General features: G+C 37.8%; 1 protein-coding gene and 1 long non-coding RNA gene across 2 annotated transcripts in view; one reads left to right on the top strand and one right to left on the bottom strand.

The window, feature by feature from the left end:
- The window catches only part of ARMC2 (armadillo repeat containing 2), a 177,749-nt gene that overhangs the window by 100,609 nt on the left and 61,295 nt on the right, over positions 1-15,845 (top strand). The window contains exon 11 of the mRNA XM_069077084.1: positions 13,051-13,196. Within this exon, the coding sequence (XP_068933185.1) occupies positions 13,051-13,196 (146 nt within the window). The remainder of the gene's footprint in view (positions 1-13,050; positions 13,197-15,845) is intronic.
- The window catches only part of LOC138152976 (uncharacterized), a 23,507-nt gene continuing 16,954 nt past the window's right edge, over positions 9,293-15,845 (bottom strand). The window contains exons 2-3 of the long non-coding RNA XR_011166260.1: positions 10,880-11,007; positions 9,293-9,794 (exon numbers count right to left, since the gene is read on the bottom strand). This is a non-coding gene — a long non-coding RNA (uncharacterized lncRNA). The remainder of the gene's footprint in view (positions 9,795-10,879; positions 11,008-15,845) is intronic.

Below are 15,845 nucleotides of genomic sequence, written 5' to 3'. Positions count from 1 at the left end.
AGAGAGAGAGAGAGAGAGAGAGAGAGAGAGAGAGAGAGAGAGAGAAACGGGGCCAGGGGAGGGCAAGGAAGAGAAGTCAAAGATGATTTTTAGGTTTTGATCTTAGACTTCCCACTTAGCAAAATCACTTAACCCTCTGAGGACTCAGTTTCCTCATCTGTAAAATGAGAAGGTAGGACTAGATGGTCTTCTAAGATCCCTTCCAGCTCTGAATCTATAATCCCACAGTCTTATGACTTTGAAGAATGGCTGTGTTGCACTTTTATAGAAATAGGAAAGGTTGGGAAGAAGTATACATTTTGGAAAGAAATTGATGAGTTCCATGCAGGGTATGCTGAATTTGAGTCCCTTTCATAGCACTGAGGAGATGTCTTACAAACAGTAAATTATACAGGAGCTCAGGAGAGTGATTTTAGGTTATGGGTTATATATGTATGTATATCTATACACATAAGTATGTGTATAGATATTAGTGTATATTATGTATGTGTATACATGTAGGTATATGTATATACATAATATAAACACATGTGTATATGCTTGTTTGTATATATGTGTATAGGTATATATACATATGTGTATATATATATGTGTGTGTGTGTGTGTGTGTGTGTGTGTATTTGTCATCAGAATATTAGTGGTCTTTCAAACCATGGAAGTAGAAGACATGCCAAGGCAGGCAACAGAGGAGAAGAGAGCCCAGACAAAACCTTGTGAGAGCACCATATACAAGATAAAGTGTCAAAGTTGGTCTAAAGTTTGAGGAGTTGAAGGTTATCATTTCACTTCAAACATATTAGGTGTCTATTGCATACGAAGCTCTTTCCTCTGACCCATACTGGCTATGCCGCGCTAGGCAAATCACTTAACCTCTCAATGCTCTAGACAACTTTGTAGGAATATCTTTGCCTAGAAGATGCTGACGTGCATTGGTAGAGGGAGATTTGAGGAGATTTGTCTGGAAATCCTTATCCCAATGAAATCACAAGTTCTATTCCTGTCCCTTTCCCTGTTATTGTACCCAGAACACTGTGCTGGGAGGGAGTATCTAAATTTAAGTAAAATCCAGTTTTTGCCCCCATGGAGCATATGGTCTGGTAAGGGGGTAGAAACCAACAAAGATAACTACTTACACAGTATCACGTAATAAATATATGAGAATTGCAAAACAAAATCCTATGTGACTTCTGAGCTAGATAGTTCTTACCTTTCCTGGAGAATTAGGGAGGGTTAATGGAGGAATATTTGAGTTGGACTCTAAAAGGGGAGAATTCAATTGACAGAGAAAAGGGAAAACATTCTGGGCTTGGGGAACAGGTAACTTGGAGATAGGAGACACTGTGTGTTTCAGTGAACATTCAGTAGTTTAGTTTGGCTGAATCATAGAGTATGAAGGGGGGAGTAATATGAAATAAGGCTGGAAAGGCAGGTTGGTGCCAAATTATGGAGGAAATTTAATGCTCAGTAGAAGCTGAATTTTGCTTACTGAGCAATAGAGAATCACTGAAAATTTTTGAACAGGGGACTAATCAGACCGGTAAGAAAATTTTTTTTTTCTGGCAATGGTATGAAGAATAGAATGGAAGGGGAGAAAGAATGTAGAAATAAGAAAGTCTTTTAATTATTTCCATTGCAATAATTAAAATAGATGGTAATGAGGGCCTGTAGTAGAGATGGCTTTGAATATAGAGAAGATGGAATGGGTGCAAGAGATGTAGAGGTGGGATCACCAGGAGCCAGTCAGGTACAGGAGAAGAAAGATCACTGACTCTTGTGTCAGAGAGCCTGGATTCAAATCCCACTTTTGATGCTTATTACCTGTGTGAATTTGGGCAAGTTAACCCTCCTTGGATTTAGCCCCTGATGTTCTGTCCAGTTCTGGATCCATGATTCTATAGTTCTAATAATCACTTGGTAATTGATTGAATACAAAAAGTGAGATGGAAGGGAAAGTCACAATAACACCAAAGTTATGAACAAGAACAATCACATCAAAGCTATGAACAGAGTGACTTCAAGAGTGGTACAGCCAACAGAAACAGTAAAGTCAGAAGGATGAATGAGGTTAGACTCACTTTTGGACATATTTGATTCAAGGAGCCCCATAGATAGTTGGTGCATCAGGTCTGAGATTCAGGAGAAAACACAGCAGTTCAGGACTAGAGATACTACCTAGGAGGACCCTTTGTAGAGGTGTTAGTTGGAGTTTTGAAAATAAATGAGATTACCAAAGGGAAGAGAATAGAAAGAGAAGACAGCTAAAGACAGACCTTTGGGGAGCACTCATGGGAGGAACTTGAAAAAGGTGAAGTCAGCAGAATCAGAGGATCAGGGGCAGTTAGAGAGATAGGAAAAGAGCCAGGATAAATAGTCTCTGAAGCCAGGGGAGGAGAAAGGATAAAGCAATAAGGAATGGACATCAGTTTCAGAATTTGCAGAGAGAGTGAGAGGGATGAGGACCAATAAAAAAGACTCTTTATTTTGATAGTTAGGACATCATTGATGAGAGAACAACTTCACTAGAACACTGGGGATAGATACCTGTTCACAAAGAGCCATGGAGAGAAGAGATGGTGAGAAAGCAGAGGTGTCGGAACTGGCTTTTTCAAGTTTAGCAATGGAATAGAGGAGACAGATGGAATAATAACTGAATGTACCAGAAAGTATTAAGGGAAGGGTTTTTTTTCCCTTTTTCAGTTGAGGAAACCCAAGTATAATTACAGGCAAAGGAAAGACATTGATTGAAGATAGATGTGAGAAAACAGAATTACTGCTTGAGAAAGTACCTAGAAAAGAGTCAATGGGGAATGGTATTAAAGATAGAGAGGGCATTATTTAGGCAGAGGGATTAATTAGCCTTGTTGTTCAGTCATTCAGTTGTGTCTGACTCTTGGTGATGCCACATGTGGCTTTCTTGGCAAAGTTACTGGAGTGGTTTGCCATTTTCTTCTCTAGTGGATTAAGGTAAACAGAAGTTAAGTGACTTGCCCTGGGTTACAGAGCTAGTAAGTGTCTGAGGCTGGATTTGAACTCAAATTCTTCTGGGGTCTTCTTGACCCCAGGCCCAGCGCTCTATCAACTATCTATTAGCTTTAATGAGACATTAAGATAGAAGGAGGAAAAAGTACCTGATTGGACTGAGAAAATTTGAAGAATGAAGGTGATTAAGGGAACTGATTACATGGCCTCCATCACTGAATTAAGACACTGGGTTACCTTGAAGTGTGGGAAGGAAAATGGACATTAGGTTGGAGAAAAGAAAAGATGCAATTTGAAACAGGTGGGAAATAAAGGGGTCAGTAAGGATGAAGTGGTTTTCTTAAGCAAAAACATGAACCCAACTAAGGTGATATAAAATAAATATGTAGTAACTATTTCATGTTGTTCTTTTGTTGTTGTTGTTGTTCGTTTTTAAAGCAGTATTCCATAGCCCTAGAGCAGAAACTAAGAAATTAGATGCTGGGAATTACTTAGGGATTAGGATTTTCAGGTAGAGATTGGTGAGAGCTCAGGGGGCAAGGAATAGGATTAAAGGTTGAGTTTATCTTTAATGAAGAGTAAAGATAGATAGTTCTTATGTGAGGAGAAGGAATATGGAGATAGTATGTAATGATCCTGAGAAATTATGAGGAATGAAATGAGTCTGAGAGGGGCAGCCAGGTAGCACAGCAAGTAAGAGCACTGACCCCAGAGTCGGGATGACCTGGGATCGAATCCAGGCTCAGACACTTAGCATCCACCCAGAAACACTTGGCCATGTAACCTTGAGCAAGTTACTTAACCCCAATTGCTTAGGGGCGGCCAGGTGGCATAGTGAGTAAAAGCACTGGCCCCAGAGTTTGATGACCTGGGATCGAATCCGGGCTTTGATACTTAGCATCACACCCAGAAATAACTGGCCGTGTAACCTTGAGCAAGTTACTTAACCCCAATTGCATTTTTTAAAAAATGAGTCTGAGAGAGTTCTAAACTAGATAGTATCAGTCTCAGTGAAGCAGGGGACTGGGTCATCTGTTGTAAGTGTAGGGGAGGGAGATTGATAAAACATTTAAAAACACACACAGAAAGCACAAAAATATGGTAATTTTGTTACTTCCTTGACAAATTAATATATACTTAAACATAATCCAAAAAGAGATTGGAGTTGGGGGTTTGGAATAGATGTTACTGATGTGGCTAATTTATTAGTGCCTAATACTGGGTTCATGATGGGAAGACTAGTGAAGCCAGAACGGAGGAGATAGGAAATCAGACTAAGAGAAAAAGGATAGGTTAAGCAATTGGAGATTATGAGAAGTGTCCAGAGCAGGTTTGTGTGGGTGAAAGAATGGCAAAAGTGAGAGGATTTGTGGGAAATTGTGGTCTGAGTACAACTTCAAAATCCTGGACTGTGGAGGAGGCATAATCTGAGAGTTTGCAAAACCTAATATGTGATGTTACTGGTGTGTAGCTAAAATGGGCTTGGGAGGCAGTTGGGGTTGAGGCGAGGAATTGAGAAGGAAAAGAGGTTATCATTATGAATATAGAAGTCCTCAAGACAGTGAGAATGTACTGAAGTTGTTGAGAAAGTTGGGAAACGACCTTGAGGTCTGTAAGTAATAATAGCTGACATTTATATAGCGCTTGGTATATGCCAGGCATCTTGCTAAGCTCTTTACAATTATCTTCTCTTTATATCCTCACAACAGTCCTGGGAGGTAGGGCTATTCGATCCCCATTTTACAGATGAGAGAATTGAGGCTAAGTGACATGCCCAGAGTCATTAGTCTGCACAGCTTATAAGTGTCTGAGGCTGAATGTGAACTCAAGTCTTCCTGACTTGAACTTGCCAGGTTCAGCACTCTCTCCACTTTGCCATTTAGCTGTCCAAAGATGGGGAAGAGGGTGGTAGTCTCCGGATTGCCCAGACCTCAAAAGGGGAAAGGTCATAATGGTAGTGGTACCATCTGTCTCATCATCCCCTGACCCTATGAGTCTAGAGAAGTGTTCTTCTGGATAGAGGGTTGAAAAGGATATGGTATCCTCTGGGGAAAGACGATTTTGTGTGAAAGTAAGGAGGTGGAAAGCATATTGGTAGAAAAAAGTTCAAGTATATAGAGGAACTTATTGACAAAGTGACAGCTCCAGGACGCACAGTATAATCCTTCAGAAGATATGTAAATTATTCTGGAGTGGACTTGGGGAGGAGTATGGCTGATAAGAATTGAAATAGAGTCAATTGAAATAAAGTCAAATAAAGTTAGAACTACCAGGTTAAATTTGAATTAAAAAAAACTGAGACACACCGCCCTAAAATGTACATAATGTAGGGGAATACTGTACATTGCAGAAGTTTACAGTCATATACAATACTCTTTTTGTTTTTAATTGTATTATTTCACTATTTGTATTGGTTGATACTTATTAAGCTCAGATTTTAAAAATAATTTAAAAGAATTGACATATACTGTGTTGGGGGCAGTACAGTTTTGAGGGCACTGAAGGTTCAGTTCTCAAGGTATTTGTAAGAAGGAAGGATACCAAAGCAAGGAGAAACCCCCCTTGCTCCCCCCCCACAAAATCTTATTGCCTGAAAAAAAGGTTTTGTCGGCATCCATATTATTACTGTAATGTTCAGGATTAGGGAACCACTATGATAGAAGGTAAAATAGTATAGCTTGCTCCATCCACAAAATTTAAAGAATATAGAGAGACAGGGGCAGCTAGGTGGTGCAGTGAATAGAGCACCGGCCCTAGAGTCAGGAGGACCTGAGTTCAAATTTGACCTCAGACACTTAACACAAAAAACTAGCCATCTGATCTTGGGCAAGTTAACCCCAGTTGCCCTACCTTCCCCCACTTCAAAAAGCAAAAAAAAAAAAAAACTGGTGCTGATATAAAAAAAGAATGTAGAAAGACTAACAAAGTTTTTGCATCAAAATTCATAATAGAATTTGAAATTCTTTTTTTTTTTGAGAGTACCTACATGTAGTCTTACTTCAGGTGAGATATAGGTTAAATATTCTCTCCAGTCAGATTCCAGATTTCCTTTTTTAGTGGGAGAATTGGATTTATATGGGTAGATGTGTTCTCTTGCAGCTCAGGAAATAGATGAGTCATTTACTGGTGCTGATATAATCCAGTAGCACTTGCCTGCCTGTCCTATATCTCTGTAGAAGGGGTATAAGCTAAATGAGTATTAGATGATGCAAATTTTCCATTTTAGAAAAAGCAATAGCTCGGAATACATTGGATGGCATGTTTGTCTTCGCTAAGAGCTGCTTTTTATTTTCCTGCCTGTATGGTATTATTGTAAGTGTAGGGCACTCTCTCTGCCCCTCCACCCCCAAGCTTGGATGCCAGCCTAGTTCTACTTGAACTTAAAGCAAACCAGATATATTTGGAACTATTTTTAAAAAAAACAATTGAAGGCGTGAAAATCTATCAAAAACAGCATGTCTGATGTCTGTTTAGTTTATGTGATGTGTCTATGTGTTCTTACTTTGTTTGTTCAATTGCTGAGCATAAAGCCCATCCTACTCCCTGTTGAGATTATCAGATTAAAAATGTGTTAGTAGGCTTTGTGGCTTATTCTTCTGCATTCTAATGAATGTAATCTCATTGATGTAGGGGTATACCCCAGTGATGCAAGTTGTAACCCATCTCTGCTTGTCCTTCTGTGTGCCCCTAATCTTATAAACCTACCACAAGGGTTCTACCCTCTCTTTCTCTTGACGTTGTGTAGATACCACTGGTGCATGCTGACTGTCCACTGTCTGTCTTTTGCTATATTGCCAGGCCATTTATTCCCCCCCCCCCCATTCCTACATTTCCCTTATTACATCTTTTACATGGACTCTCTTAGCATAATTCCTCAATGTCACAACCTGCCCAGACCCACTATGTTCTTATCCTCTGCCATTTTGATATTCCTCAATTTCAGTTTAAAGATGAACCTTTGATTCAGGGAGAATTTAGTTCACTAAAATTACAATGCATTATGCCCAAAGCAGTTCAGCCTGATCTCTTTCTCCTAGTGAACTCCAGGCCCAGCTCAGCGTCCATTTGCAGTTTATCTTCAAGATGAATATACTAATGGGTTAGCCATATGGGTTGTCCATCTACCTGCATAATCTGTATCAGAGGTGGGAAACCTGTGGCTTCAAGGCCATGTGTGGCCTTCTAGGTCCTTGTGTATAGCCTTTTAACTGAGTCCAAGTTTTACAGAAGAAGTTCTTTTATTAAAGGAATTTGTTCTGTGAAGTTTGGATTCAGTCAAAGGGCTGCATTTGAGGGCCTAGGGGGCAATATGCAATATCTATATTGCATTGATATTCCATACCTCTGGTCTATGTAATAGGCATACTTCATCCTCTTGATATTTCTTGTGTTTATAATTGGATGGAAGCTCTTGTGAATGATTACTGATCTCCTATAGAAGGTTTACAGAGTTCCAGGCCAATGTCATCTGGAAATAGGAATATCTGGAAGACCTCTTCTTCTATAGGGAATACCTCTTCAATTTGTATGTTGCCCTGGACATCATCTATGACAGTGGCAAAGACCTTTGGTGAGCACATGATCTCCCTATTTTGTGCATCACTTAATGTTGAGTGAGATTATCTATTTTACCTTTCAAGGAAATCATGTATGATTTTGATATGTATGGGAGACATCTTGTAGGAGGAGAGACTTTAAAGTGCCCTTTGGTTCTGCCAGATCCAAATCAAAAGTCATGACTTTTTCATAGTCAATAAACGATAATCATAGCAGGATTTTATATTCTCTATACCATTCAATCAGCTGTATAAATAGAAGGAAGGGTATACAGGTGTGAAGATGTGGTCTGCTATAGAATGTGACTTATGAAAGTTTTCTTGTTCCTTTCCTTTGATGTAGATTATTCTTATAAAGATTTTGTAAGGGTGAAAGAGTTGACATATAGGTCAACCATTATTAATATTCTCTTGATTGCCTTTTTTTTTTTTTTGACGATGAGATGGGTTTTTTCCTCCTTGACTTTAGTATCCTTTCTTCTTGCAGGTAACTTGAGAACCAATCCCTCAGTACCCTTAAAATTGAACTGCCTCCCTCATGGAGCACCTCTGTGTCTATTTGTTCTAGTCCATCTGCCTTTCTTGCTATTTCTTCCTCCTTTAGTGTCATTTCCTCTTGCTGATGTAGCATACTATGGTTTTAGAGTCTAAAATGTAGTGACTCCACTGTCCTTGAAGGGGGAAAAGTGTTATGTGTAAAATGTTGGTACGGATTCTTTCTGTTTTTCAATCATTTGTTATTTTTCTGATTTTTATCCTTTTGTTGTTGAGTCATTTCTATTGTGTCCAATTCTCTGTGACCCCATTTGGGGTTTTCTTGGCAAAGATACTGGAGTAGTTTGCCATTTCCTTCTCCAGCTCATTTTTTTTTTTAAAGCAATTGGGGTTAAGTAACTTGCCCAAGGTTACACAGCCAGTTTTTTTGTGTGGGTATTAAGTGTCTGAGGCCGGAACCAATCCCAGGTCCTCCCAACTCCAGGGATGGCACTCTTACTCACTGCACCACCTAGCCGCCTCTTCTCCAGCTCATTTTACAGATGAGGAAACTGAGTCAAATGCGATTAAGTGACTTGCCCAGGGTCACACAGCTAGTAAGTGTCTGAGGCTGGATTTCAATTCAGGTCTTCCTGACTCCATACCTGGTGTTTTACCCACTGCACTGCCTCTTCATTCCCTCAAAATGATGTTGATTAGTCAGGTCTCTCGACTATCATCTTATATATTTTTCTTTCATTGTTTCTCTCTGTTTTATGAGCGATACTACTTGTTTTCCACCATCTTATTCTAGACTGGCCTTGCCCTAGGATCAGTGACTTCCAGATTACTTTAGTCTCATCATTATGGCAGCTAATTTACATTGGTTAAACTTCTTTACGAAATAGTTAAAATATATGCCAATGGTTATTTGTCCATCAATTTCCATAAATTCCTACTGCTATGTCTTATGATATGGAGGTGACCCAGGTGTCTCAATGGCCATTGTCAGAAGAATTCAGGCTCTAGGAAGTTCTGCCATGCTAAAAAGGCATTACAGTCCTAGGAAAAGACCAAAGGTTCTCAAACTTTTTGGTCTCAGGCCCCCTTTACACTATAAGAAATTGTGTACCTCAAAGACCTTTTTGTTTCTCTTTCATAGCTATCAATATTTATTGTGTTATGAATTATTATAAATTTACTGTATTAGAAATTAAAAGTGATAAATTTATTTGAATTATTAACTTAATATATGTTAATTCATTTTAAAAGCAATAAACCCATTGCATGTTAACATTATATATTTTTAATGAAAGTAACTTTTCTGAAACAAAGTTTCATGAAAAGAGTAGCATTGTCTTACATATTTTTGCAAATTGTTTTAATGTCTCGCTTAATAGAAGACAGCTGAATCTTCATGTCTGTTTCTGCATTTGCTGTGTTGCAATATGTTGTTTTGGTTGAAGTATATGAAGAAAATCTAACCTCACGCAGATATTTAGTTGGAAAAGGGAGAACTATTTTAGTAGGTAAATAACATCATAGTATCGTAATGAAAATAGTTTTGACCTCAAAGATCCCTAAACTGGTTTCTGAAACTCTCTGGGATCCCTATACCACACTTAGGACCAGTCTTTCTTAAGTATTGAGATACTTATTACCAAAAGTCTTATCATTTAGCAAAGAAGTCTTTGACCTTGGCAGTCTTTCAAACAAGCAAAATATACAAAGTAGCTTTTGGTCTTGTGGGACCGTTTTCCATTTCTGTAATAGTGATGGCAGAACCTGCAGAAAAGGAAACAAAAGAAATTGTTTTTTAAAGTGTCTGGGAACACTGACTTAAACTCTTAGTACACATGAGTGTGAGATTCTTGTCAATTTATGAGTGGATATACTATTAGACTTTGACGTTCTTGCTATAAATGAAACCAGAAGATAAAAGGCTTTTGCAGCTAAATGGAAGAATGGTTCATAGCTACTTCTTGGAGAGGCAGAAAAAGGAGTTGGTGCATCCAAATTGTGTACTATTTTAGTAGTCTTATATTGTAGTATACATGATGTCTTTGCAAAAGGACCATCATAAAATATTTGTACCTTCTGCACCATCATCTGTTACAGAGGATGGATAAGGAAATTTAATGTGCAACTCAATAAGACCCTCTAATTAACATATTATTTAATTTGTGACAACTGAAATGCAAAGATGAATTGGGGAGGATGACAAAAAAAGATGATTGGAAAATATAGATTCAGGAGTAAGACAATATTAGAGTCAAAGGCTTATAGGAAATATAGATGATCTCTTGACTATACAATCTGAATACTTCTCTTTTTCAGTAAAGAATCTGGAAACAGTAGACATGGTAAACACCAAAAATATAACAAATTATTAAATATATTTTAATTTTAACAGCCAAATAACTCAATACTGATATAGCCACATGTTGGTAGCAAGGATTGCTAGGAAACATAGTTTTTCTACTTGAAGGGAGAAATAGAAGGTTCATAAGAGAGGGGATCAAAAGCTAGGAAATTAGGGGCGGCTAGGTTAGAGCACCGGCCCTGGAGTCTGGAGGACCTGAGTTCAAATCCAGCCTCAGACACTTAACACAAAAACTAGCTGTGTGACCTTGGGCAAGTCATTAACCCCAATTGCCCTCCTAAAAGCAAAAAAAAAAAATTCTAGGGAGTTTTGCCAAAGAAAGATTAAGTATGTGGATTTGTGACTATGGCGGGAGCTAATTGCAGGTGAAGGGTTCTGCTACCACATATGATCAATAGCATCAGTTATCATTGTGAAAAATTAGAATCTGTCTTCCTCACTCATCTGCTTATGAAGCAATCTGCCTCTATTAAAACTTGCCATTTACCTGAATGTGCTTGCCTTGTGGTCCTGCTGGGAGGATTATCTACTGTCTGCTTTCTCCTCCCTTATCTGCAAAGACAAAGACACTGACCCTATCTTCTCGAGTTGAAGGTTGGATTCTTTTTCTTTGATCTGAAAAAGACCCAATATTGTCCTATTATTCTATCTCTCAGGGCTAAAAGTAGTTTGTAAGCCTGAGTTTCTTTTTTATAAATTAGTTTGTTCCATTGTCTATGAGCATTAGTCTGTTGAGAAGAAAATGTGCATGGGGGTAAAGGTGGGAGAGGGGACTTGGGTAAGAGGAGATAACCCTCAGGGATTTTGTATTTCACAGACTTTCTAAGCCAGGATACTGCAGCTCTTTTGTGAAAGGTTAAAAGCCCTTCCTGGGGGCTATTGAGTTATGGTTTAGTGGTATGAATGATTCTATAACTTTCTTTTTTTAAAAAAAAGATTTTATATTTTTTTTCTCCAGTTACATGTAAAGATATTTTTTAACATTAGTTTTTAAAACTTTTGAGTTCCAAATTCTCTTCCTTCCTCCCTCTCCATACCCCGCCCCGCTCATTGAGAAAGCAAGCAATTCGATATAGGTTATACATGTGTAGTCATGCAAAAGGTTTCCATATTAGTCATGTAGTGAAAGAAAACAGTCACCCCCCCCAAAAAAAAAAACCTCAAGAAAAATAAAGTAAAAAAAAATGTATGTTTCAGCCTGTATTCAGACACCACCAGTTCTTTCTCTAGGCATGGATAGTATTTTTCATCATAAGTCCTTCAAAGTTTTCTTGGATCATTGTATTGCTGAGAATATCTAAAAACAGCTGATCATCTTGTAATATTGATGTTACTTTGTACACAGTACATTTCATTTTGCATCATTTCATGTTAGTCTTTCCAGGTTTTTCTGAGAGTATCATACTCATCATTTCTTATAGCACAATAGTTAGTATTCCATCATAATCACATATCACAATTTGTTCAGTCGTTCCCCCAATTGATGGTTTTGGTTTTTTTTTTAACCTTTTTTTGGGATACAGATCCAGTAGTGGCATTGCTAGGTCTGAACTTTATCTGAACTAAGGCAGAAAGGAGGTGGCCTTTCTGTGTTTTCTCAGTTGGAGGCATGAAGTTAAAGCATGTTAATAGGAGCATGGAATTTGCAGTCAGAAGACCAGGGTTCAAATCTTGGCTCTGCCACTTAATTTCTGTTTGACCTTGGATGAGTTACTTAATATTTCTAGGCTTGGGTTTCTTCATCTCTAAAATAAAGGATTTTGACAAGATGATCTCCAAAGTCAGGGCTGTAGTAGAGCCAGCTCATACTGGTTCATGAAGGCCAGTTGTCCAGTGTTAGCATTTATACTTTGGAAATCAACAAATGCTTTATAAAGTCAGGCCTTGATTTATGATTTTGTTGACTGTGTAGACTTAAGAAAAACAACAACAAAGGAAATGATAATAATTAAGATTAAACTTAAAAGTATGTGGTGGGACCATTTTTCTTTCTGAAGAGCTGGTTGTTAAACATTTACCAGCATTCTGTTGCCCATTATCCTTCCCAACTCTGAATCTATGAGGATCTGCTGGTGAAGTTTGATTTAGAAATAGTGTTTTTGTGAACCCAGCAGCTCAGTACTTATCTTACAAGAGAATTAAGCCAAGTCTCAAATACTAATCTCCCAAATCATTATTTCATTGCTGTTTACAAGTGTATGAAAGTGAGGCTTATCATCTCTCTGTAAGCTTCTGTTGTTTGACAGGTCCCATTGAAGCTATTATGACTATAAACTATGGTAGGCAATGATTTGTCTAGTTCTGTTTTCTTTCATATACAAATACGTTATATTTCTTTCATCTTTGAGATTTTATTTTTTGTGCTGTGAATGCTTCAGTTCATCTTCATTTGACTGTTCCTTATTCTTATATTTTCTGTAACAATATAATCTAACATTGAAAACCTAGCACCTTTTATTTTCTGTTATTTTATATTCTGTATATTTTATATTCTATTATTTATTTTATGTTGTTTGGAGAGTAGTGTACTGTATGGTGGGGCTAAATTTGGCCTTCATGGAATTTTGAGATGCTTTATGATAGAATATGTAGAATATTTACCTACTTAAAAATCAACCCACGAATGTTTTCTGGTTTGGGTTTTTTTTTTGGTCACAGATGACAGCTACCATGAGAAATTTGGTTGACCTACCCGTGGCAAGGTGTAAATTGTTGAGCAACAGTGCCCTTCCAGAGCTCTGCGGGGTGATGGAACAGTATGCAAATGATAAGGATGTCTGTACCAACATTGCTAGAATATTAAGGTATGTAGTTGCATTCAAGGGGAAAGAAATACCACAAACAAATGTTAATCTTAGGATATTGTGTTACTTTAGATTTTTACATGCCTGAAAAAGAATCATTTTTAAAATTATTTTTATGATACTGCCTTCCAATAATTCAGTGATTTCCTACAATTCATATTTCTGGCACCCATACTGCCAATAACTAGTATTCATTTTACACATGGTAGTTTGAATTCATAAAGTGTTTTTTCAGAGGATCTCAGCATATTCTATAAATATGTTACAAGTTCCCCTCTGAGGGAGATCTAATTAATGCCATTTTACAGAGGAGACACAGAATTACAGGAAGTTTAAATGACTTCTCCAAAGTTGGGAGCAGAGCCAGGCCTAAGGCACAAGCTTTTTGAAGACCCAGTTCTGTGTTTTTTCTCTTAGGATTTATGCTGTATCCCTGTGCACATTTCTGAATGGCAGTGTGGTTTAAAGAAATCCTATTATTTGTCTTGTGTATCTTCCCAGATGTCATGAATATCTTTTAAAATATTAGTTTGGAAGTGAAGTCTTCATAGACATGTGATATTTGAAACCTGGACCTAAGTGGTAGCTGGTTCAGATTTTGCTTCTTTTAATTCTCAAAAATTTCACTGGAGCTGGTTTGCGTTTATAATGCTCTCTTTTTTTCCTCTGTGAATATTCCTTATGTTATTTCAGGGAAACTTGCATCAAGCCAAGGGCCAGGTTCCTGTAGACCAAGTACATTCTTTTACTGTGTTGGATAATGACCAGGTTTGAGCCATTGCGGGAAACACTGGAGTCAAAAGTTTAAACAGAAAAAAAAAAAGGAAAACTGTGGGAAAAGGCACACAGCAGAAGTTCAGGATAACACCAGTCTTCTTTGGTTCTCCTTCCTGAGAAATATTCCGAGGATAATATCCCAAATCCCAAAGTAGTTACGGATACTTGAGAAAGAACTTAATATATTTACACACCTTCTTTTAAAAACAATCAGATAAATAATCCTGACAAAATGATTATAAAGATATCTGAAAAAGCATATTCAATAAGCAAAATTAACAATTCCATTTGGCACAATCTTAAATCTAGTAGCAACTGGTGGAATTTTTATGATTCTCTGTTAAATAATGTGAGAAATGATTATTTCTCTTTTGTATTTAATAACTTATTATTGTATTAGGACCAAGATTTTTCCCCTTTTCTACTTCCTCATCTATAAATTAGTGTGGGAAATCTCTCTCAAAGATGTACCCATGCCAAGATCTAATCAGACAGTAAAAGAAATTCTAAGTTTGGGCTAATGGGTGTATTCCTGCTCATTGTGACTGTTCAGACGGGTCTGGGAAGTATTGATTCTCCCTTTTATCAGACAAGTACTCGGGAAATTGAGAAGTCTTTTTGACCAAGACTTGGGTGACCCAAGTTATGTACCGCAAGACGCTTGTTGGAATATAGCCCACCCTCTCATTGTAATATTCATTTTCTCATTGATTGTTGACATATCAGATTTAATTTCTGCCTGGAGGAACACCTCTTACAAGAGCATATAGATGAGGAGCCCACCACCACAAAGGTCTGTGGTCTAAGGGAGACAGCCAAATGACCATCCTTTTATTAGGAAACTTGCTGGCCTTATGAATGATTAAATTACCCAGAAATTCTCTCTCCAACCATTTTAAAGGTCATGATAGGCAGAGGGCTTCTGTTGTGACTATAAATAACATGTCAGAATGCTTTCTGACAGAAGTTGCAAAGGTATATTAAATATGGCCTCAGGTATGGTCTTTTGATAGAGTCAAAGTTTTACAGAACAAATCCTTTCATTAAGGGGATTTGTTCTGTGAAGTTTGGATTCAGTCAAAGGGCCACATTTGTTCTGTAAAACTTGGACTCTGTCAAAAGACAATACCGAGTACCTAAAAGGCCACATGTGGCCTCGAGGCCGCAGGTTCCCTACCCCTCATTTAGTCTGTGTTCAGCAATGGTTCTGTGGGAGGATGTAGTACTTGTCTTCCAAAACATTCTCTTTATAGTTTATAAGATACATTTCCAATGTTCCTTATTTCTCTTAAATGCTCTCAACATGGATCTATTGATTTAGCTGCACCTTTCTTGAAACTCTGTAGATTTTGGCTTGGATAACTTCTTGGAGATGAGATCAATGTATCCCATCATGATGGTAACTGTTTTGAGTTTCATTTCTGGTGATTCACGTCAGTACTGACTTTGTACTGTTTGAAACTATGACAAGTTTAAAATCACTCTTTTAAATTGGTATTACATGGTATTGCTCACTTTATGGAGTACCTGCCCTCCTAAGTCCATTATAGAGAATGCATTGTACTTTGGATAGCTTCTTCTTTAAGATGTTCTTATATTCTAGTACTCTTTTTTTTTTTTTGGAAGGGGGAAGGTAAGGCAGTTGGGGTTAAGTGACTTGCCCAAGGTCACATGGCTAGTTTTGTGTGTGTGTGTTACCGTGTTTCCCCGATAATAAGACCCATCCTGAAAATAAGCCCTCCCCTTACTGTGTAAGATTCCTCTAAAATAAGCCCTCCCCCGAAAATAAGCCCTATTGAGATTGCTACTGTAGTGAAGGTGATCCCCTGTGCTACACGCTACATTACGGTACCCTCTGTATGCACCGTTCCC

The sequence above is a fragment of the Petaurus breviceps genome, unplaced genomic scaffold (assembly GCF_028583685.1).
Source record: "Petaurus breviceps papuanus isolate PSGF00001 unplaced genomic scaffold, PetGlider_PUasm1.0 90977, whole genome shotgun sequence".
NCBI classification, from domain to species: domain Eukaryota; kingdom Metazoa; phylum Chordata; class Mammalia; order Diprotodontia; family Petauridae; genus Petaurus; species Petaurus breviceps.
The sequence above is the reverse complement of the archived record's forward strand: the minus strand, read 5'-3'. Positions and strand labels throughout refer to the sequence as shown.